The following is a 21,497-nucleotide window of genomic DNA, read 5'->3' as shown; positions in this document are numbered from 1 at the left end:
GGGTAGGTAAGAGAGGAGGGGGCAGCTTTAGGGAGATATTGGAGGGCCCTGTGGACAGCTGGCTGCAACGTGGACCAAGACGGGGGTTTGCGAGATGCTTTGAGCCACAAGCTGGAGGAGGGAGGTTGTGGGGCGGGCTTCACAGATAGAGGAAGCGGTAGCATTGGTGCCCTGCCTGAGCCTCGACCCATCTCTTACCCTCCCAACTCATGGGCTAGGCGGGTGTGCAGACATCTGCCTGCACTGCCCCTTGAACTGGGCCCCCTGGGGCAGGAGCCTCACTCTCCACCCTCAGCCTTTCCCGGGGAGCCTGCCACGGGCCTTGCCTAGAGCAGCTGCTCGTCCAGACACTGAGTCAAGTCGCCGCCCCCCTCCCCATCTTCTGGGCCTCTGTTTTCTGTTTTCCTTTACGTTCTTAAAGGAAATACTATGGAAGAGTCTAACCCTGCCTCAGCCGGAAAGAAACATGATTCCTCCCCATATTAAAGGATGGAGAGGCGTTCTGTGGTCCTGGAATGGCCCAGGGGTTGGTGGTAAGATAGCTCCCTCTTGGGGACCCAGGAGGAGTGGGATTTTCTGGGGCCTGTGGTGTGGGGCCTCAGGAGAGTCAGGGCCCACGGTGGACAGTGACCTGCCTGCCCTACCCTTCCCAACTACGGGTATATCTCTCCCTGATGTTTACACACATGTTGCCACCCAACCAACCTGGAGCCCTTCATCCATCTGACAAAGCACCTACTCTGTGCTGGGTCCATGCTGGGAACTAGGGATGCACAGGTGAGAAGACCCAAACTCTGCCAGAAAGGAGCTCACCACCTGATTAAGGAGACAGGCACACAGAAAAAAATTGCAGACTGGTGTCTACAATTGAGGGTTTGAGGCTGGAAAAGGGGGGTGACTCACTAGTTTGGGGGAAGCGGGTCCAGGAAGACTCCCAGAGAATGTGGCTCCCTAGAGAGCTGAGTCTTGAAGGACGCTGGGGAGGCCAGGAAAGAACGCAGGGAGGCTGGGAGGGGGAGAGAAGGAGGTGGGGCCCAGCAGTAGGTCAGCGTGTCTGGCTCACAGGGTGACTGGAGGGGCGGGGAGGCCAGATCGTGTTGACGTCTGCACGTTACCCTGCAAGCGGTGGAAGGATCTTAGGGTAAATTTGCACTTTGTTTGAGCACAGTCACTGGGGCTCCGTGTGTGTGTGCTGGGGTTGGGGCGGGGAGGTGGATTTAAGGAGAGAAGAGAGAAAGTAGGGAAAACAGTAGAGAGGCCGTATGTGGTACAACGGGCAATGGCACAGCGGATCCGTCTGGTGGTGAGTGCAGAGTGTGATTACCACGTGGCCATCTGTCCGCAAAGGACGTCTGCAGGGGCTGACGTGTTTGGGGGGGGCACAGGGTGAGGAGAGAGCAAGGGTGCCGTCTGGGACTGCGCTCAGGGTTCTGACCCGGATGCCGGGTGAATGGTGAGATGGAGGAGCTGGCTCGAGAGAGGAGAGGGGTTCCAGTCTGAATATGTGGAGGGGCCTGAGGTGCCTCTGGAAGACCTGGGGCTGCGGGACATGCCCTGTCCCTTCTGCTCACACGGCTCCCTCCCTGAGTTGGCATAACCCTTCTCATCCATCCCTCCGCGTTCTCTCCAGGACTCTGCCTTGCTCTCGGCAGCTGAAAGCAATGTTCTCTTGTTGGAGCCTGCGTGGCTTTACATCGAACCCTCTTAGGGTAGGTCCCTTCCTAAGAGGGGACGTCTGGTCCCTTCCTTCCTATCCTCTGAGGGACTCCTGTAACCTGCACCGTGGGAAGCAGCAAGCGATGACAGAACGCTGAGCCCTCTTCAGCTGGCGCTTTACCCTGGCTGCCCGGGGAGTGTTCCTGCACCACAGAAGGGGAGAGCCCTTCCAGGGTGCACGCCAAGCAGGAAGTGACTCTTACCACCCAAGGGCATTTCAAGCACCCCTCCCATGCCCAGGAACCCAGAGGTAGGCCAGCCAGTGCAGCGATGACATGGATCAGGATGCTCTGGTTTCAGAGGTGGGGTAGGGACTTCAGCCTCCTGAGAAACCAGCTGACAAAACCCCAGTACTTAAGGCTTCATCCTGAGCTAGCACGTGAGCAAATACCAAGGACCCACAACCACTTCCCTCTCTGGGACCAGAAACCCATCACCGTCCTCAGGCTGAGCACCCCCTACTCCCCACCTCTCTTCCAGCTTCAGGGTATCTAAGAGGAGAAAGCACAGGTGTTACTGAGGACACACCTTCAAGGTCTGTCCATCAGCCCCAGATGGATAGGCCGGAGCGCTCACGTTGGAAGGGGTGAATGTGGGGAAGGGAAAAGGGGGGGAAGGGGGTGTCTCTAGGTGGGATGGGGGTGAAGATAGTAGCAATAAGAGCAGCCACCACTTTTATTGCACATCTGTAACATACCCAGTCCTTCCATACATGTTATCTGATCCTCAGAACTGACTACCATGACCACAGCCACGACTCTCAAGAAACCGAGGCTCAGAGAGGTTAAGCCACTGGCCCAAGTTCCCCAGCTGGGAAGTGGCAGAAGGGGGAGTCCAATCCAGACCTGTCCCATTCTGGAGCCCGTGTTCTCTCCACTTTGTCACCAGCGATTCTCCCCGATGGAGACCTGCCGGTGCACTCTCTGAGGTGGGCAGCTGTCCCTGCCGGGGAAATCCCTGACGGGGGTTGGAGGGCAGGGTTGGGTGGGAGGGGCATGGGGAATAGGAGCCAAGAGTCTCCAGGGATCCCAGATACAAACAGACAGCCTCTGACAGTTCCACGGCCCCGGCCCCCAGTTCCAGGAAGACACGCGAGCATCTCACCATGGTGTGGAAGAGTGGACACACTCAGGGCCCCAGCGCACATCACACAGCCCCACAGAAGGGCTGGACAGTCCCGGGGACATGTGCACCCACACACTCACATGCACGCACTCACTCACACCCTGGCGTGGATCTGTGGGCAGGCTGTGGGCAGGCTGTGGGCAGGGCTCTGGCTTGGTCAGATGAGGCTGGCGATGCTGGATGTGGTCTCCTGACGCTGGCCAGCAGACAGTCGTCCTGAGATGCTGAAGATGCTGCCATTGCTGCCGTGGTCACTGTGGGCGGAGGGGGCGGCTGCACGGATGGGAGGGCAGTGTCCACTCATGCACACCTGATACAGCAGCAAGCCCAGTAGCAAGAGTGAGCCGGAGACAGCCAGGGCGATGCCCACGGACAGCATGGAGGTCAGTGGCCGGGAAGGGGCAGGGGCGGCCGCCAGCCCGGCCAGCGTCAGGCCGGTGACCAGCAGCACCAGGCCACTGAACAGCACCACGAGGGCATCGGCACCGCCACCACTGCGCAGCAGGGCCACGTGCTGGGGCTGGCGTATGCAGTTCATGTCCTGCACGGCTGAACTCATCAGCTGCTTAACCAGAACCAGCAGGGCCAGCAGGCAGAGCATGGTACCCACTGCCAGCCGCCACTCACCCGAGCGACTGCTGGTGGAGGCGAGCAGTGCCACACCGCCCGCCCCACAGCCAGCCACGAGGCCCACAGCCATGCCGAAGCAGACCGCCGAGCGCCGTGGCTGCTGGGACCACCATAACTCCACCTGCTCCGCCAGCACATCTGGGGGCAGCCCCCTGCCTGGCGGGGCTCGAGCCTCTCCCCCTGGCATGGCCGGGTCTGGGACAAGTCAGGGCAGAGAACAGCACCAGGGAGGGACTAAAGGGTGTGGATCAGGGCCCGGAGCCCCCACCACCTGCTTGGCAGCTGGCAGCCCAGAGTCCTATTCCTTTCACAGTCCGGGGTAAAGCCACCATCATCTGTGGGGGAGAGTCACAGTTGTTACCTCTGCAGCTCGCCTGCCCCCACCCATGCATGGCCTCTCCTGGGGGCTGTGGTGATGCACCCCGGGAATCCTCCCACGTCCCCTGAAGAGTCCCCCAGGAAAGCCCCCTCCCTAGCACTGCCCCTTGGGGGTGCCTCTCCAATGACCCCAGGAGAGATTCCCCACATAAAGCACCCCACCCCTCCGAGGAAGCCCCCTTGCCCAGTGCCTGACCTCTCTGGCTCTCTCAGCTGCCTGTCCCATCCCGGCTGGCCGAGGGAGCTGGTGCCACGATGGACAGTGGATGATGACGAGAGCCAGAGATAAAGCCTCATTCAGGATCCACTCACATGGCTTCAGCTGTCACCGCTGGCTCTTGGGAGGAGGGGGGGGAGGGGGCTGTGACTTAACCCTTCTGCAACCAGCAGCTTGACCCTGGATCTTCTCACGTAGGGCTGTGTCTCTGCAGGTTAGGGTCTAACCCCTAATGCCCTCCTTCCCCTAACATCCGGTCCAGTTTCTCAGCCAGGGCTGCTGGTGCCCAAATCCACCCCATGCCCCTCAAACCCAGATCTCCTTCCCAAGCTCCAGACCCAGAGCCAGTTGCCATCTCGATTTCCATAGACTCACTGTCACCTCTGATGCAACAGGTCCAACCCCAGCTCCTTATCTTACCCAAAACTGCTCCTCCTCTTCTGCTCCTCATGCTCGTCCCAGGGAGCCACCTCTGAACATTTCTCATCCCAGCCCCTACCCTCATCCCCACAGCTTCCTGACTCCGCCCCCTCTCAACCCCACCTCCTCAGGGTCTTCCTGTCTCCCAGCTCTCTGCCCTCTCACCACCCCCACAGCACCCTCCTCTGAGATGTTCCCAAAGTTGTGCAAAAGGAAAGGAGGGCTCTGGGTCTGAACCCCAGCTGCAGTCCTCACCACCCATGCGGACTGGGGCAAGGGGCCCCATTGTGGTCACCCATTTAACATGTCCCTGAGAAGCCAGCCAGCAGGACTGGGCAAAATAAAGCAGCCAGGGTTCTGGCCCTCAAGACACCCCAGTTATAGCAGGTAGGTTTGTGGTTCATGTGATAAAGGCTGGGTGTGGATTAGTTGGAAGAGGGATTTGGGGGGATGGTCATCAGAGAGGTCCCCTTGAGTTCACCTCTTAGAGTCCCAGTCTCCTTATCTTAAAATCGAGGACAGCATTTATCTTGAGGGGTGGGGGCTAGTCATTTGATAGCTCCATTTCAGAATTCAGTGGGAATTCTGGGACCTGTATAGATGCCCCAAACAAGCTTTTTGAATTAAAGGACACAATGTTGGTTATCCCCTCCAATGCAGTATGGGACTCCTGCTAATACATGGGATGCAAATCCTGGATCATTCCAGGAATGTGACTGTGTGGTTGTATGTGGGTTACACCCCTGATGAGGTCTCTGTCCTCCACAACCCCTCAGCAGGGGCAGCCGGGCAGCTGAGTAGGAGGGGCAGGTGCAAATGCCCCAGAGGGAGGTGGGGAAGGGGCTGTGGGAGGGGCCCTGGAGTCAGCGCCACATTCCCCAGGGCGGTGGTTTCACGGATCTGAAAGTGCTTTCACCGGCTGGGGTAGGTGGAGGCAGTGGGAGAAGGTGGGGGCGGGAGAGGGGTAGGGGGCTAAGGGGAACTCACGAGAAGCCTGGAATTGCTGGATCCAACCCGAGCGGGGCAGGTGGGGCGCTCCAGCTCTGTTTCCGGGGAGGCGCTTCACCTGCCTAACCTGCACCCCGGTGAGACCAGCGGTGGGGAGGGAGATCAACAGGTGTTTCCTAGGCAGGGCTTGAGCCGATTGGCTGACGTGGCACTGCTCCTTCAGCAGACAGATGCATTCCAGGGAAGGGAGGGGCTTCTGTCAGCTGCAGTTAGGGCTCGAACAGAATTCCCAGACCTGGGCTGCAGGAGAAATGTTGTCTGTCTGCCCCAGCGCCCGGGCCCTAACTCATCCCCCCAGCTCCAGCCCCATCTGGGCTTTAGCCCCGGTTCCAAACCTAACCCCCGCCCCAGCTGCAGTTTCACACCTGAACTAGGACTCCTAGCTCCAACCCCAGCCCTCACCCCACATCTTAGCCTCAACCCTGAATCTCAAATCTCAGTCTCAACCCCCAGCCTCATTTCCAAACCCAGCTCCAAATCTTAACCCCAAATCTGTCTTGAAACGTCAGAGCAAATTCCTCACCGAACCCCTGCTCCAGATTCTGGAACCCTCCTCTCATCCTCAGTCCCAACTTTGCCTCCTGTGCCAGAAGTCAGCCCCCAGATCCTAAATCCAAACTCAGACCATGCCTCGGCCTCAAGTTCCACAGCTGACCCCCGGCCCCAGCCCCTGTCCCTCCATTCCTTGGCACTTTCCCCTGGCGGAAACCCCCCAAGTCCCTCACTCATTTTCCTTCCGAGCTCCAGTGCCTGACTGAGTCCCACTGGCTGGCTCCTGCTGGGGGAGGCAGGATTCCATCACACAGGGAGGAGAGGTAAAGGCACTTCCTGTGGGAAACAGGAGCTCCCTTGCTGAAAACACTTGCAGAATACACTTCCAGATAAATGCCACACTCCTTCACAGGGCTCACAAGTCCCGGCCACACATAGCAAGCAGGTCAGCCAACTGCCACTGGTCACTGCACTCCAGCCAGAATGCAGGTCGTTCTGGTTCAGCATGTTCTGCCCTCCGCTCTGCATTTCTGGTTGGTTTCTGAACACAGAGTCCCATCTGCTTGGGATATTGACCACCCCAGCTTTGGTCTGACCAACACGAATTCGAATTCTTTAACTGAGATGTTACTTCCTCCAGGAAGCCCTCCCTGACCTCCAGTCTGGTTTAGGTGCCACTTGGGTACACCCATGGCCCCTGTGTTTTCCCCACAACTGCTCAGACAGCATGTGCTGTGATTTTCCTTATTTACTTATCTGTCACCCTCCACTAGATGTGTGATCTTGAAGGCATACAGGTTTGTGCCTATTTTGCAAACTATGGTGACCTCAGCCAGCACTGCGCCTGGCACATGGGAGGTAATCGGTAAATATTTGTTGCACGAGGTGTGTGGATCTTGAGCAGGGAGCATGTGAGATGAAGCTGGAAAGACAAGTTTGGCTCAGGCTGCATTGCGCCTTGAACGCCACTGTGAGGCCCTGGCTGTCATTGGAGGTGCCTGTGGTGGGTTCTGGAGTGTAACTAACTGGGCACAGTCAGGGCTCTGCTGCCCACAGGCGCATCTGGCACCACACACCACACACGTTCCGGGTGGGCTGGGCGGGGGCAGTGCTGTGGGAAGGGGTTAGGCTGTCCCCACCTCCTGGATTGGGTCCCTTGTGATGAGTGCCTCTTGCTGTCTCCTCCTGATGTGTCTGCAAGAGACAAGGAAAAACAAATCAAAGTTATCTTTCCACCAGCAGCTCACCACGGGATTGCGCTCGCCCTGTTCACACTTTTCTTTGCGCTGTGCTGTGGGGGTGCTTGCGGGCCCGCCCCAGCTCTGGGGAGGGGCTGTCCAGTAGGAATATAACATCAGCCACATACGTAATTTCAGGTCTCCAGTAGCTGTGATAAAAAAAAGTGAAAAAGAAAGAGATACTCATACATGAACATTTTGTTTCACCCCTAAATATTTTCATTTTAATATACAAATGATTAAATGAGCTATTTTGGCCTTTCATTGAGACTGAATTCTTGAAAATAAGTTGTGTGCCTTCTACCTAGTTAGACTAGCCATGTTGCAATTGTGCAGTCGCCACTGTGGCCCTCGGCTCCCTTCCCGGATGGGACAGCACTGGGTTGTTCCTTCCCTCGAGGAGGAGTCAGGGTTGGCTGACTGCTGTGGGGCAGGCTGAGCCTCAGGCAGAACACGAGGGTTTGCCACTTCGCAAAGCTTTATAAAGGTGTCCGCTTCCCTGGGAGAGGCAGGGAGAGGGGTGCCTGGTGAGCTTTTGGGCTGTGTATTCCTCTTGCACACGTCTGACACTTATTTACCCTCCTGGCCCCAAGGAGAGGCCAGTCCCGGGCAGAATGAGCTGGGGCAGGGAACTCACGATATTTTCCCTCCTCTTCTCCACTCCTGGTCCTGACCGGCCTCTCTCTCACCTTTCACTCCAAATCCAGAGCAATGAGTGCAGGGTGTGGGCCCTACCTGGACACACAGGTGTTCCCAGGTCCCCCAGGGTCCCTCAGGTACTACTTTTACGTTTGGGAGCCACTGGTTGGTAACGACTGGTCATGATCTACATGGGGAAAGGTAGACGCCTGTGCCAGAACATCTTATGGGGCAGGGTCTTCAGCGCTGGGAGAACAGGACAGCAGAGGAGGCTCAGCGGGAGCTCACACTGTCTGGCCACAGCTGATGCGGACCCTAGAAGAGGGCAGGGGAGCCCATGGGAGTCTGAGGCCCAGGGAGAGGGCAGCCTGCACAGGTGTCAGCTGTCACAGCGGAACTGACCATGTTCCCAGAGCTCAGTGACGGACTGACTGCAACCGGAAGGGCAAGAGTGGAGACCGTGTGCCAATGCCTGGCCACTTGCGGTGTGACCAGCAAGGTTCCTGAGGCTGGCTGCAGCAGGAGGAGGAGACTGCCAGGCCCACTCCACTAGTGAGGACTGGACTGGAGGGAGGGACCTGGTGAAGGAGGAAGTGGTGCCAGTGAGGTGAGACCCGCCCCATGGGGTCAGCTTCAGCAGCGGAAGGAGGTCTGAGGTGCAGCAGCCACCCAATCAGTGTCACCCAGCGGGCTGACGCAGGGAGCACATAACAGAACAAGGAGAGGTAAACAAGATTGGACCTCTGACCCCAGATTTGCTTGCAAGAAGCTGTGCTCACTCTTCTGCAGCTGAGAAAACATGCTGCTGACCTGCTGGCCACGGGGCCAGGCCCCGCTGGGTGGGGCCCTCCTTGGCCTGGGCTTTCTCCTCCGCAGCTGGGCCCCGGCCAGGCCAGCATCCGTCCTTTGAGTGTTGCTACATCCCAGCCACAGCGAATTAAATTCCTAGGGCCCTGAGAAGAGCCCCAGTTTCCTCTGCATGTTCCTTCTTACCCGGTCTTTCTCCCTTCCTCGTTGCTTGGATAACTCCCCCCAGTCCTAGAGTCAGAAGGACTCATTTCTCGGCTTCTCTGCTGCCTCCATGTTGGTTCCAGCAGCTGTCCTCACACGTGTGGTCCCACAGTGTCCTCCTAACCGGTTCCCCCGCTTCTACTCTTGGGCCACTCAATCAATGATCCACCCAGATACCTGAGTGGACTTTTATTTATTTTGTTTTAAAAAAATATTTTATTTATTTTTAGAGGGGGGAAGGGAGGGAGAAAGAGAGGGGGAAACATCAATGTGTGGTTGCCTCTCATGTGCCCCTACTGGGGACCTGGCCCGCAACCCAGGCATGTGCCCTGACTGGGAATTGAACCTTTGGTTCTATTCCCTTTGGTTCTCAGGCTGGCACTCAGTCCACTGAGCCACACCAGCCAGGGCCCTGAGTGGACTTTTAAATCAGACCCAGCCTTGCCTCCATGGAACTGAGAGCCTGCAAGGAGAGGCAGCCTCAGACAATTGAACAGACATGTCACAGCGAGGGTCATGAGAGGAAACTGTGGCGGATGTCATTGAGATGGGGGCGGGAGGAGGCAGGGACTGTCTTCCTGAAGAAGTGACATTCCCGTTATCCCCTGAAAGGATGAGTAGAAGTTCACTGACTGAGGTGTGAGGGCAAGAGCATTTCAGACGGACAGACCAGCCCATGGAAATACCTGGAGGCAGGGAAGAACTTGGCCTTTTGGAGGAATCGAGAGGAGGCCAGTGTGTCAAGAGCTTGGGAAGCCATGGGAAGTGACTCTCAGTGGCTCGGCCCTGGGCTCTGCAGTGTGTCTTCAAGACCCGGCACCGTCTTGGGTTAGTGACCTTAACTTGACCTTATCTTGAGTTAGTGTCTCCTGCAGAGTTAAAGCCCAGATGCTGGTTTGGAATGGGGAAGCCTGACTCCCAAGGAGCCTGTTTACCCAGCATGGCTGTTATCTCAGTGGAAGAGTCTCTCAGGGGTGCCTGGATGCTTCCCTGCACCCTGGACCTGGCCTCCCAGTGGGCAGAGAACATGCTGGGGTGCACACTGGTCTGGAGGAGATAAGCTGGCCACTGAGACTGGGTGTGGGCTGGGGGCAGGGTGGGCATTGCTAGGGAGAGAGTCCCGTGTACATTTTGCTTTGTGCCCTCTGCCCAGAGCCTGCCTTCAGCTACTCCCAGCCCTCGGGAGAGATCTGCCGAGTGTGATATCTATGTCTCAGCTCTTGCTGGGGAAACTCACCCAAGGCAGTGCCCAAGAGCAGACAGGGGAACTTGGGGAGATGCCTTGGGGACACCAGGTTTAAACCAGCCAGCAGGGACCTGCAGGGACTGGGGACTTAAATATTTGTTATTTATAACAAATATGGGGTCTTAGGAGGGTGCCTCGCCTCTGCAGGCGGGAGAACACAGGACCATTTGGGTAGATTGCTTTGCTCTTTAGTGCGCAACAACTATCTTTTCTGTTATGTGTGGCTGGGTCACACATTCAGTCTGGGGCCCCGAGGAGGAGTTGTGACCCCCAGAAATGGAGGAGTGGGGAGGGCCCTGAGGAACAAGGATGACAAGTCTAGAGTGGCACGGAGGTGAGAGAAGTAAGGGCAGAGCTCTGCTTATAGTTCTAACAACAGAGCCAGCAGATAAGGAAGACCCAGGGGAACTTCGCCATGTTCATTATTTTACTCTCATGTTTACACAAATGTAAGAATCCTCAGAACACCTCATTAGGTTTCACAGAGGAGAAGAAAATGCAGGAGGCTTTGTCTGGTCTCGTCGTGGCTGGCAGAGAAGGAAACCAGGTCAGAATTGGGAGCAGGCTACCCATCCATGAAGCCCAGAGAGGAAAGGGGGTGGCAGGAAGCCAGCTACGAGTTGAGTGTGGTTTCCACAGGGACAGGCAGCAGTGACTTTGGAGGAGGAGGAGCCCCTCCCACCAGTCCTCAGGGTCCCTCTTTCCCTTCCTCCTTCCCCACCCCCTGGCTAAGCAGAGAGTAGGACACAGTTGTGGGCAAACACCTTTACTCTGAGCAAGCATCACATTCCTTGGAGCAGGAGAAAGAAGCTGATGCCCTCAGTGCAGTCAGTGCCGCAGTGACTGTGGCCCAGAGTTGGCCTGGGGACAGGAGCACAGTGCTTCTTCTAGTGTGGCTGGAGACAGCCCACCCACTGGAGGGGGTCACTTGATCTGCACCTCAAAGTCCTCTTCTGACCCGACGAGGGAAGGAAGCCGAATCCCAGTGATGGGGTGGAACCCTGGGACCTGCTCCTGTTCTTGGATCTGGTCTCTGAGGCGCTGGATTTCCAGGCGTTGCATTTCAATAATTCTCCCGGTTTCTTCTTGGTCATTTAGTCTCATGGTGGGAGTGATGCCGAGCAAGTTTGTAGTGGACACTGTAAGGGATGGAGCAGCACTAATGTGGGCCAGTCACTGAGTGGCAGCAAAGCCTTTTTGAAACCAGCATATCCTCCCTCGCTCCCTTCCTGCCTCCCCAAACCTTTATCGAGCACCTACTATGGGGCAGACACTCAATCCCAGCTGCTAGGGATACAGAGATGGGCCACTTCACTGTCTCGCAGAGATGGAGAAATGAAGAGACACACTTTAGAGTGACAGACCAATGCTGAGCATGACCTCGGCCCTGCCCTCTCCTGAGCCCCCAGACCACCTGCCCTGAGGCCCCCTCCAGGGCAGGCTGCTCCTTCTCCCGTTCCCCACCCCTAAGCCGGGGGCCTCTCCTGTTGACTGGTTGCTACCAGACCGCCAGTCCTCCTCCCCAGGTAAACCCCCACTCCTGGAGACAGACTCCTCTCTCCCCTCCTACTGCGGCCACCCATTCACGTTTCTCGAGGCCTTTCCCCGGACTCTCAGTCACCCTCAGGTGCTGCCATCATCCTGGGCAACACCTGTGTCCATGAGGGTCCAGGGCTCATCCACAACCTTGCCTCACAAGGCTGGACCCTCAGCATCAATGTCCTTGGCGTCTGTGTGGCCTCCCCTCCCTCGTCACACGAGAGCCTGCGTTCTCCATCAGGGCCTCCCTTCCGGTCTTATGCTCGAGACAGCTGGCCTTTGACTGAGTCTGCACCTCTTCTTCCTGGACAACCCCATTTTTTACCTACCAAGTGGGATGCTTTCAGATTCACTCCCTTTTCTGTCCAGTTAGACCCACAGTGAGTTTCTTGCACCTTTTCTTGCAGTGCCCTCGCTGGTCTAGGCCTTTTCCTTTGGCCCCATGTGCCCCACACAGCCCAGACCTGAGATGATCCAACCACCCAGTGTCCCCACTTTCACATTGGCCTGATGCACACTGCCGAGAAAGTAACACGTGAGATTCAAGTTCTTCGTGTCTGCAGTCTGCAAACTCTCATCCTCCATGGCAGCACTTCCAAAGGTCAGTCTTGGGCTCCCCTCCCCCACTCCCTTTAAACAATTGTGGTAAAATATGTATAACATAAAACTTGCCTTGTAAACCATTTTAAGTGTACAGTTTAACAGTGTTAAGGACATTTACACTGTTCCTCAACCAATCCCCAGAATTATTCTCGTCTTGCAAACCTGAAACTCTGTACTCAGTGGATGACAGCTCCCCGCTCTCTCCCACCCACCGCCTTTGGCAGCTCTGGTTCTACTTCCTGTCGCTGTGGTTGACTACGCTATGCCTACTCCAGAGGGACCTTGGGTAAGTGGGACTGTAGGTGTTTGTCTTTTTGTGACTGGCTTATTTCATTTAGTATAGTGTCCTCAAGGTTCATCTATGTTGTATCATATGTCTAAATTTCCTTCCTTTTCAAAGACTGAATAATATTCTATTGTATGTGCATACCACATTTTGTTTATCCATTCATCTATGAGGGACACTTTGGCTGCTTCTACCTTTGGTTACTGTGAGTAATGCTGCTGTGAACATGGATGTACAAATATCTCTTTGATACCCTGCTTTTAACTTTTCGGGGTATATACTCAGAGGTGAAATTTCTGCCCTGGCTGGTGTGGCTCAGTGGATTGAGCACTGGCCTGTGAACCAAAGGGTCGCTGGTTTGACTCCCAGTCAGGGCGCATGCCTGGGTTGCGGGCCAGGTCCCCAGCAGGGGGCACGTGAGAGGCAACCACACAATGGTGTTTCTCTCCCTTTTTCCCTCCCTTCCCCTCTCTCTAAAAACAAATAAATAAAACCTTTAAAAAAAAAAAGAAGTAAAAGTTCTGATTCAAATGGTAACTCTATTTTTAACGTTTGAGGAACTGCCATACTGTTTTCCATAGTGGCTGTGCCATTTTAACACAGCACACCAGGCTTCCAGTTTCTCTAGATCCCTGCCAACACCTGTTATTTTTCTCTTCTCTCCTCTTCTTTTCTTTTTTAGTTTTGTTTCTGTTTGGTTTATTTTGATGGTAGCCATCCCAGTGGGTGTGAGGTGGTATCTGGTATTTTTGGTTTGCGTTTCCCTTGTCATTAATAGTGGGGAGCATGTTTTCACGTGCCTGTGGGCCATTTGTTTGTATCTGCTTTGCAGAAATGTCTGTTCAAGTCCTTTGCCCATATTTTAATCTCTCTCTCTCTCTCCCTTTTTCTTCTTCTTCTTCTTCTTTTTTTATTTTTTGGTTGTGGTTGAGGTGTAGAAGTACTGTATATATTCTGGGTATCAATCCTTTATCATATACGTGGCTTGTAAATATTTTTCTCCTATTTTGTAGTCTACCTTTTTACTCTTGTTCTTTAATGCACAAATGTTTTAAATTTTGATATAGTCCCCTTATCTATTTTTCCTTTTGTTGCCTGTGTTTTTTTTAAAAAATACAACAACTTTATTCATTTTTAGAGAGAGGGGAAGGGAGGGAAAGAAACACTGATGTGTGAGAAAGATATGTTGCCTCTTGCACGCTCCCAACTGGGGGCCTGGCCTGGAACCCAGGCATGTGCTGTGAGCGGGAATCGAACCAGTGACCTTTCAGTTCGCAGGCCGGGAGTCCGTCCACTGAGCCACACCAGCCAGAGGTGTTGCCCATGTTTCTGATGTCATACCTAATAAATCATTGCCAAATAATACAATGTAATAAAGCCTTCCCCCTATATTTTCTTCTTCAAGTTTTATAGTTTCAGCTCTTCTATTTAGGTGTGTGGTTCATTTTGAGTTAATTTTTGTATATGATATAAAGTAAGGGTCCAGCTTCATTCTTTTGCACATGGACATTCATTCCTTTTCCCAGCACCACTTGTTGAAAAGATTGTCTTTTCCCCGTTGAATAATCTTAGCATCCATGTCGAAAGTTATTTGATCATATATGTGAGGATTTATTTCTGGGCTCTCCATTTAATCCATTGATCTGTATGTTTGTTTTCATGCCAGTGTCACACTGTTTTGACTACCATAGCTTTGCAGTAAATTTTGAAAAATCAATGTATGAGACCTCTAACTTTGTTCTTTTTTTTTTCAGATTGTTTGGCTATTTGAAATAACTTGGGATTCCATATGAATTTCAGGAGTTGTTTTTTTTTTTAATTCTTACCCAAGGACATGCTTATTGATTTTAGAGAGAGGGGAAGGGAAGGAGAGAGGAAGAAAAACATCGGTGTGAGGGAGAAACGTCGATCAGCTGCCTCTCGTACGTGGCCCAATCGGGGACTGAACCTGCAACCTAGGCAAGTGCCCTGACCAGGAATCAAACCCACAAACTTTTGGTTTATGGGATGATGCTCCAACCAACTGAGCCACACCAGCCAGGGCTGGATTTTCTATTTCTATCAAAAAACATTCCTGAGCTTTTGACAGGTATTGCATTGAGTCAATACGTTGCTTTGGGTGGTACTGGCATCTTAACAAGATTGTCTTCTGATTCATGATCAGGAGACATTTTCTATTTATTGGTGTCTCCTTTAATGTCTCTCAGCAACGTTTGGTCATCTTCAGTGTAAATGTCTTTTGCCTCCTTGGTTAAGTGTATTCCTATTTCATTCTTTTTGATGCTGATGCTATTGTAAATGGAATTGTTTTCTTAATTTCCTTTTTGGAATGTTCTTGTTAGTATATAGAAATGCAACTGATTTTTTGTGGGTTGATTTTGTATTTTGCAATAGGAATTTTTGATCCTCTGCATGAAATTCCCCCTTTATCCTCTTTGGAAGTTTGGAGGATTTTTGTCTTTGTACTCTGGTGTTCTAAAATTTCACGATGATGGCTCCGCCGACGGTCTATTTTTAACCATTGTATTAGACACAAGGTGGATCAAATAGCTTCTTAAAATTTCCCTTTGGTTTTCAGCCCCACCTGTATTCCCACTTCCGGGGAAGTCTGCTGCTGCCGACTCCCGAGCCTTCCGGGGGCCCCACCACACGCCCCAGACCCCTCTGGTCCCACAGTCCTGCCACAGGCAGGGGCCAGGCTTCCTGTGCCTGTGAGGTGGGTCTGCTCACCACTCGGGTGTCAGCTTTCCAGCTTTCAGAATTTTGCATCTCTTGTTTCCTTCTGGGTTTTCTTTGATCTTATGGTTTATGTATGCCACTTTTAATCGGTTTTCAATGAAGTATTTTTAATTAGAAGTTCTAATGACATGGTTTTAATAATGAAGAACAAGCAGGTACGGCTGTCAGAACTGTTCGTTAATTGTATGAATGGAAACTTCATAATAAATGCAGCTAAAACGAAGATGGTGGTTTGGGGGTTTGGATGAAGAATTCTTAAAACCCAACGGAATCGGTCAGTTCCTTAGACAATTGGAGGATGTATATTCTGAGCTAACATGTCTTGGTGGACCCATGTTCAAACTCCGAGGTCAAGCTGAGGTTTTTCACGCTCAAGGCAGACGGTTGGTGATACACGCCTTCAGCCGTTAGGGACAGTATCTCTCATGAGAAAACTATATCACGCAGTGATGTGACGTTTGGTTTGTTTAAAACCACTCCCTGGTGGGTGTGGGGGGAAACGCCTGGGGGTGGGGATACTGACGAAGCAGCAGTGCCAGGGATTGATACTTGTTGAGGTTGGGGATTCATTAGACTTTTCTCTCAAGTTCTGAAAATGTTTGACAATTTCCATGATCGTAGTAAGAAAAACCTGCACATATCATACATCAGCCCGAGGAGGTCTCAGTTTGATTGTTTGCTGGGATGCTCGGGCGCAGTCCAGGGATTTTTGAAAGAGGAGTTCTGCAGTTGTTTACGGGCACAGCTACGCTGCACCTCCCACCGAAGGTGGTTTCACCTCCAGGAGGCCAAGCATCTCGGCCTTCGTAACACGCTGTGCTCTTCCGTCACTCTTTGGACCTAATGTTGCCACTTCAGGCACTACTCAGAGGGTTTGCTGCTGTGTCAAGTTCTCTTCAACTCTAGTAAAAAGGGCACAGGAGACAACAACATTGTACGTATACGTATAAAGTTCTAGACTCACGAGAAGTGATGAAAAGAATACAGAGAGCTCCTTAGCTTCCTCCTGCCACCTTCCCACAGGGGCCGTGTCTGTCTTAACCACAGCCCACGAGACAGCTGGCCCTTGGAAGGCCCAGTCCACAGCCCTGGGCTGGTTCAGTTCACTGAAGTTTCTGAGCTTTGTTCCTGCACGTAACCCCCTAGAAAACAATATACTTGAACGACGTTGGCTTAATTTTCCATAGAAATGCCTTACACTCTTGGTGTTTACTGACTGTCCAGATAAGAAACGGGCATCTGAAAAATGTTTTTAATGGTCTGAAAACCTATAGTTAGATGCTGTCGGTTATGTGATTCAGCATCCCTTTGATAAGCATCCATGTGCTAAGTTTTTCATGCAGTTTAGTGCCAGGGAAAGATTTGTTTCTCCAGAAAAAGAAACTTCCTTTTTCCATAAATGATAACTGTGTAAATACCCATATTTCTTTGTTTCCTCTTTTGCCTTGGCTGTCAAAAATTCAGAGGAACTTAAGGATATAATTGCAGTAATAACTCATAATGTCATTTCCTTCTTCTAAATAGCTTCTGATTTTTTGGTCTTTCATTGTGCAGGTCTGCAACCCCTTACCCACGGTTCTAAAAGCCAAGAAGCTCTAAAACTAAAAAAGCCTTTTTAATTAGGAAGTTTAATGTGAGTGCCCATCTGTGTCACGACAGAAACACTAATGTGTCTGAGTTTGGAGGGCTGCCCCAGGCTGTAGCGCTGCCCTAGGACATGCGGTACACAGCATGTTCCAAGACAGCAATTTTCAACCGTGTGCCACAAGAGTTTTTAAAACATGCACTACCTGACTATTTAGTCGGGGGCACTGACCTCTTTTCCCCTTAGATTGTCAAATAAAATATGACGATAGCCAACATCACAATAGCTGCCTGCTGTGAATGAATCAAAATTATACCTATTTTTTGGTCAGATTGGCAAAAAATATTATAAATTTGTTGGTGTGCCTCCGAATTTTAGTAATTAGTTTGTAAGTACCAAGAGAAGAAAAAGGTTGAAAATTGCTGCTCTAAGATCCGAAAGATTCTAAATTCTGATACCGTAGCTAACCTCAAGGATTTTGGACCCGCATCTATTCGAATGTGGTAGGGTCCTCACAGATCCTTTTGAGACATGGTGTGTGGCTGCAGAGGCTCCCAGAAGGCCGTGGGGTGCATGTGACCTGGTATAAGCAGACACTTGGGAGAGAAAGCTTTGGAAACCAAAGGGAGACCTGCTCACAGCTGCCATTGGTCCCTTTGTCCCAATGCCCATCTTCTTTAGCCACTGGCGACATTACCTGTCTCTGAACTCTCTTGTGGTTGGCCTTTCTTCATCACCTTCAGGGCTGCTTTAAGGTCATAGACTTGGGAGCGGGTTAACTTTAGCTCCCGGCGGAGCTCATTAATCTCCTTGATGAGGGAGACGTTTTCCTGCAGAAAAGAAGGAAAAGAGAGTGAGTGTGGATGGCTGAGTGAGCAGTGGGCACAGGGCCTGCCCTGGCCAGAGCTGAGGGTGTGGGGCATGAGTGGGGTTGGTCCCAGACCCAAACTAGTTCTCTGTTCCTCTAGTGGGGCCTGAGCCTTTCTCTTTGCTTATGGCTCAGCCTCTCGAGGTCCCAGCTAACTCAGCTTCCGGTGGACTCAAAAGATATAGACAGTGCGCTTTTCCTGTCCATCCAGCCTCTTTCCAACATCAACAGCAACAGCAGCACTTTTCTAAGAACTTCATATGAACTTAATGCATTGAAGTCGCATAATAACCCTATAAGTAGATTCTGTTATAATCACAATCCTACAAAAGAGAAAACTGAGGCAAAGAGAGGTTACAGAGCCGGCCTGCATTATACAGACACCGAGCGACAGAGCCAGGGTTCTACCCTGGCAGTCTGGTTCCAGAGCTCCGAGCTCTTAAGTGCGGTCCTATACATTACTCATTTCCCCCATTCATTGTTGAGCCTGCATTCATAAGGTGTCTGCCATGTCCCTGAGATGCAGACAAAAAACAGACATAACCATGTTAGGTCCCAAGAGCACACTGTTTAGTGACAAACACAGAAAAGCAAATGGGTCATTAACATTGACCCATGGGGCATCCACGGGACGTTCACTCCTCTTGTGTTTGACAGTTTCCACCCACCCACCCACCCATGCATCACCCATCCAACATGTACCGAGTACAGTAATTATGTGCCAGGCACCGTGCTGTCCCTGTGAGACCTGGCCCCTGCCTGGGGCGTTTGGGTGCAGTAGGGGATCCGGGCTCAGTTCGGCGTGAGGGCTGCGATGCAGGAGTGGCGCACAGAAGAAAAGTCCTTAGGTCCGCCTGAATGACCAGGGGGATTCCTAGGAATTGATTCTTGGGCTGAGGCTTGAAAAAGTTGCCATCAAGAAGGTAAGGGGTTTCCCAGATGACTGCCACAGCAGGAGGAGAGCTGGTGGGGGGGCACTTGCAGCACTGAAATGGCAAGTGAGAGAGGGCAGTGGGGAGGAGTGAGGATGAGGAGCCCGCAGGACACCAGGCGGCGGGGCCTCTGCACCCTGGGAACGAACACTGTTCCCTTCCCACACCTTCCTGTTCACACTCAGCATGGGGGCACCAAGGGTGGCTCTGTGGAGGTGCCCCCTTCACCACAGGCCCAGGGAGACACTGGCCACTTGGCTCTCAGAGCCCACAGCCACAGCACTCGGTGTCTCTCACATGATTGTGCACAAGAATGACCTGAGGATGCTGTCAAAGGCGGCTTCTGACTCTGCAGCTGGTCTTGAGAGTCTGCGTTTCTACCCAGCTCCCAAGAGATGCTGCAGCTGGTCTGTGAGCCAGACCACCGGTGGGTAGCAAGGCCTGGAGGGTGAGAGCACCAAAAACAGCAAACGCAGGCTGAACCCACGTAAAATGAACTCGTGCCAGGAATCAGCTCTGCTCCCACGCGGGACAGGGTGTGGGAGCGGTGAGGGCGGAGTCAGAGCCCCCAAAACAGGAGGGTTGGAAGCTCTGCTCACCCACTGACCGAGTCCTCACCCTTCTCAGTCACAGGGACAAGCTAGTGGGGCCCGAGAGGGAGCAGGGGCTGACCTGGGGACCCCCCCACCATAGTCTTTCCCTCCAGGGCCTCTTCATCTAAAGTCAAACACGCCTTCAGATTTTCAGGGTGTCACTTCAGTTTAGCCTTCCCCATCCCTCCCTTTTGCCAATCCCTCGTTCTCAGGTGAGGCTCTGTGTCTGTTTCTGCGTGAAGTCGGCAGCTTTTCTCCACCTGCTCCTTCACCCCCTTCACTCCCCCAGGCCTGGGTGACGAGTCTCCCACCTTCCCTGTCCAGATGCTCCCCGGTCAAGCTCTGTGCGTTTCCTGGCCCGGAACTCCTCCTTGCCGACTTCCAGTCATAACACGATTAATTGAATGTGTATTTATTGGGTTCCAGGACCTTGGACTCTGTCTTGCCTGTAAGAGGTGCTCCATAAATATTTGTGGACTGGATCAGCAGATGAATAACTAATGCAGTGCACACAAGGCTGAATAAGATGAGATTCTCAGTAATGAGGAAATCACAAGCCGGGGGTAAAGGTCGGGCGGGACCGCGGAGACAGACAGGCCTCTCAGAAGAGCCGCAGGAAGCTCGCAGGCAACTCGCGCACATGCAGGAGCTCTCCCCACTCCCCTCCCCATTGGTGTCCCTCAGGCTCACTCCCCCGCCTCCTCAGCACAGTAACCAACACCGGTCAGCTTTCCTAGCATCTCCAGTTACTTCTTCTTGGTCGTCTCCGTCCATTTTGTCACTGGATCCTGTGAATTTTGTGTCGGAACTGAACCTTGTGTCCTCCCTTCCTGCTGCAGCCTGTCACCAGCTCTCAGCATCTCTTCCCTCTGCTCCCATCACGGCCCCAAGTGAACCCCGCCTTAGGTTTCTTCCCCACCCATCCCCCCACAACCCCGTCACATGACTGGCACTTCTGGCTCCCGGTACTTTTTGGTGTGAATGCCCATTTCAGACCCAGCCGTCAGCCTTGGACACCTCCACGGTGCTGGCCACCGAAGGGCCCTCCAGGACACGGCGCGGTTCTTATCAGGGTATGATGGAGACCCTTGACCCATCGCAGCCAGAGTCCCCTGCTCTGCTTGGTCTTTTGTTTGTTCATTCATTCAGTCCTAAAAATTACTTAAGAACCAGCTCCGAAAGGCCTGCTATACACTGGTCCTCGTGCCAGACACAGGAGGTCCTGCTTAGATCCAATGCCAAGAGACACCATGACAGTTTGAAGAGGGGCCCTCAGCCCGAGTGTGGAAGGCTCCGTGGTGAGGTGGGGAGGGGGACAGGGAAGAGCGTTTCAGGCCCAGAGTCCAGAGGGAGCAAGCCGGAATTGAGACACTAAATACTCAGTGATGATAATAAAAGTAATCATAACTTCAAGGGTTGATTGGGCTCTCCTCCCTAAAGAGTACTTCCTGGGATGGGTCGTGTCCCCAGGATCCCGAGGTCACACCGAAGGCAACTGCCCAGGCAGGCGAGCCTCGGGGCAACATTGCGAGTCTGGTTCCAGGCCACCACAACAAAGCAAATAACGCAACACAAGTCACATGAATTGTTTGGTTTCCCGGTGCATATAAAAGCTATTTTTATGTGACACTGCAGTCTATTAAAGTGCAATAACATTATATCTAAAAACAATGTATGCATCTTAGTTAAAAACACTTTATTACGAAAAAAGTGCTAACTATCATCTGAGCTACTGGAAAACTGATAGCCTTGCTCGACGCCTCCACACACCTCACTCTGTGAAAACACGGCCTCTGTGAGGCTCCATCGAATGCGGCGCGCCTGCATGTGCTTTGACGGCTTTGCGCACTGGAACTGTGAATGAGACAGGTTCGCTGCACCTTCTGTTCCTGATCCCTCCTCGGTCAGGTCAGGCAGGCCTACAGAAACCCCTCCCATATACTCCAGACCCCTCACCCCGGCTCAGCCTCTCCCTGGCCCAGGGTTCACCGAATGCCCAGGTAGAGGGTATGTGTGAGAGGCTGGCTGGGGATGCTGAGGTCTGTTGATATAAAAAGCCTTCTACGTAAAGGGGCTCTACAAAGCTGTCCAGGATTGCTGTTGGCAGAGTGTGCAGCTGGAGAGCCACAGGTGGGAACTGGCTGGCACATCTAACACTTGCAGTTGGCAGGGAAGGGAAAGAATGCCTATAGCACCCCCTACTGGCTTCTCCTGAGTCAGCATCTTTAAGAA

At 52.9% G+C, this 21,497-nt stretch overlaps 2 protein-coding genes across 4 annotated transcripts in view; both read right to left on the bottom strand.

Annotated features, from left to right (window-relative positions):
* Nucleotides 1-2,373: 2,373 nt before the first annotated feature.
* On the bottom strand, nucleotides 2,374-6,373 carry TMEM125 (transmembrane protein 125). 2 transcript variants are annotated; one of them, XM_045859904.1, is made up of 4 exons: nucleotides 6,220-6,373; nucleotides 5,474-5,734; nucleotides 4,046-4,184; nucleotides 2,374-3,806 (listed from the first exon to the last, which is right to left on the bottom strand). In XM_045859904.1, exon 4 carries the CDS (start codon nucleotides 3,656-3,658, stop codon nucleotides 2,999-3,001), a length of 660 nt encoding a protein of 219 aa, XP_045715860.1. In that variant the 5' UTR covers nucleotides 3,659-3,806; nucleotides 4,046-4,184; nucleotides 5,474-5,734; nucleotides 6,220-6,373; the 3' UTR covers nucleotides 2,374-2,998. The 2 variants fall into 2 exon arrangements, with proteins under 2 accessions (XP_045715860.1, XP_045715859.1); XM_045859903.1 differs by having other exon boundaries at nucleotides 4,046-4,180.
* A 4,507-nt stretch (nucleotides 6,374-10,880) lies between these two features.
* The window catches only part of CFAP57 (cilia and flagella associated protein 57), a 57,231-nt gene continuing 46,614 nt past the window's right edge, over nucleotides 10,881-21,497 (bottom strand). For both annotated transcript variants that reach the window (XM_045859901.1, XM_045859902.1), the window contains 2 exons: nucleotides 17,570-17,702; nucleotides 10,881-11,259 (listed from right to left, as the gene is read on the bottom strand). In XM_045859901.1, coding sequence (XP_045715857.1) covers nucleotides 11,045-11,259; nucleotides 17,570-17,702 — 348 coding nt within the window. In that variant the 3' untranslated portion in view covers nucleotides 10,881-11,044. The remainder of the gene's footprint in view (nucleotides 11,260-17,569; nucleotides 17,703-21,497) is intronic.

The sequence above is a fragment of the Phyllostomus hastatus genome, unplaced genomic scaffold, assembly GCF_019186645.2.
Source record: "Phyllostomus hastatus isolate PE091 unplaced genomic scaffold, TTU_PhHast_1.1 phas_scaffold_182, whole genome shotgun sequence".
Classification (NCBI taxonomy): domain Eukaryota; kingdom Metazoa; phylum Chordata; class Mammalia; order Chiroptera; family Phyllostomidae; genus Phyllostomus; species Phyllostomus hastatus.
The sequence above is the reverse complement of the archived record's forward strand: the minus strand, read 5'-3'. Positions and strand labels throughout refer to the sequence as shown.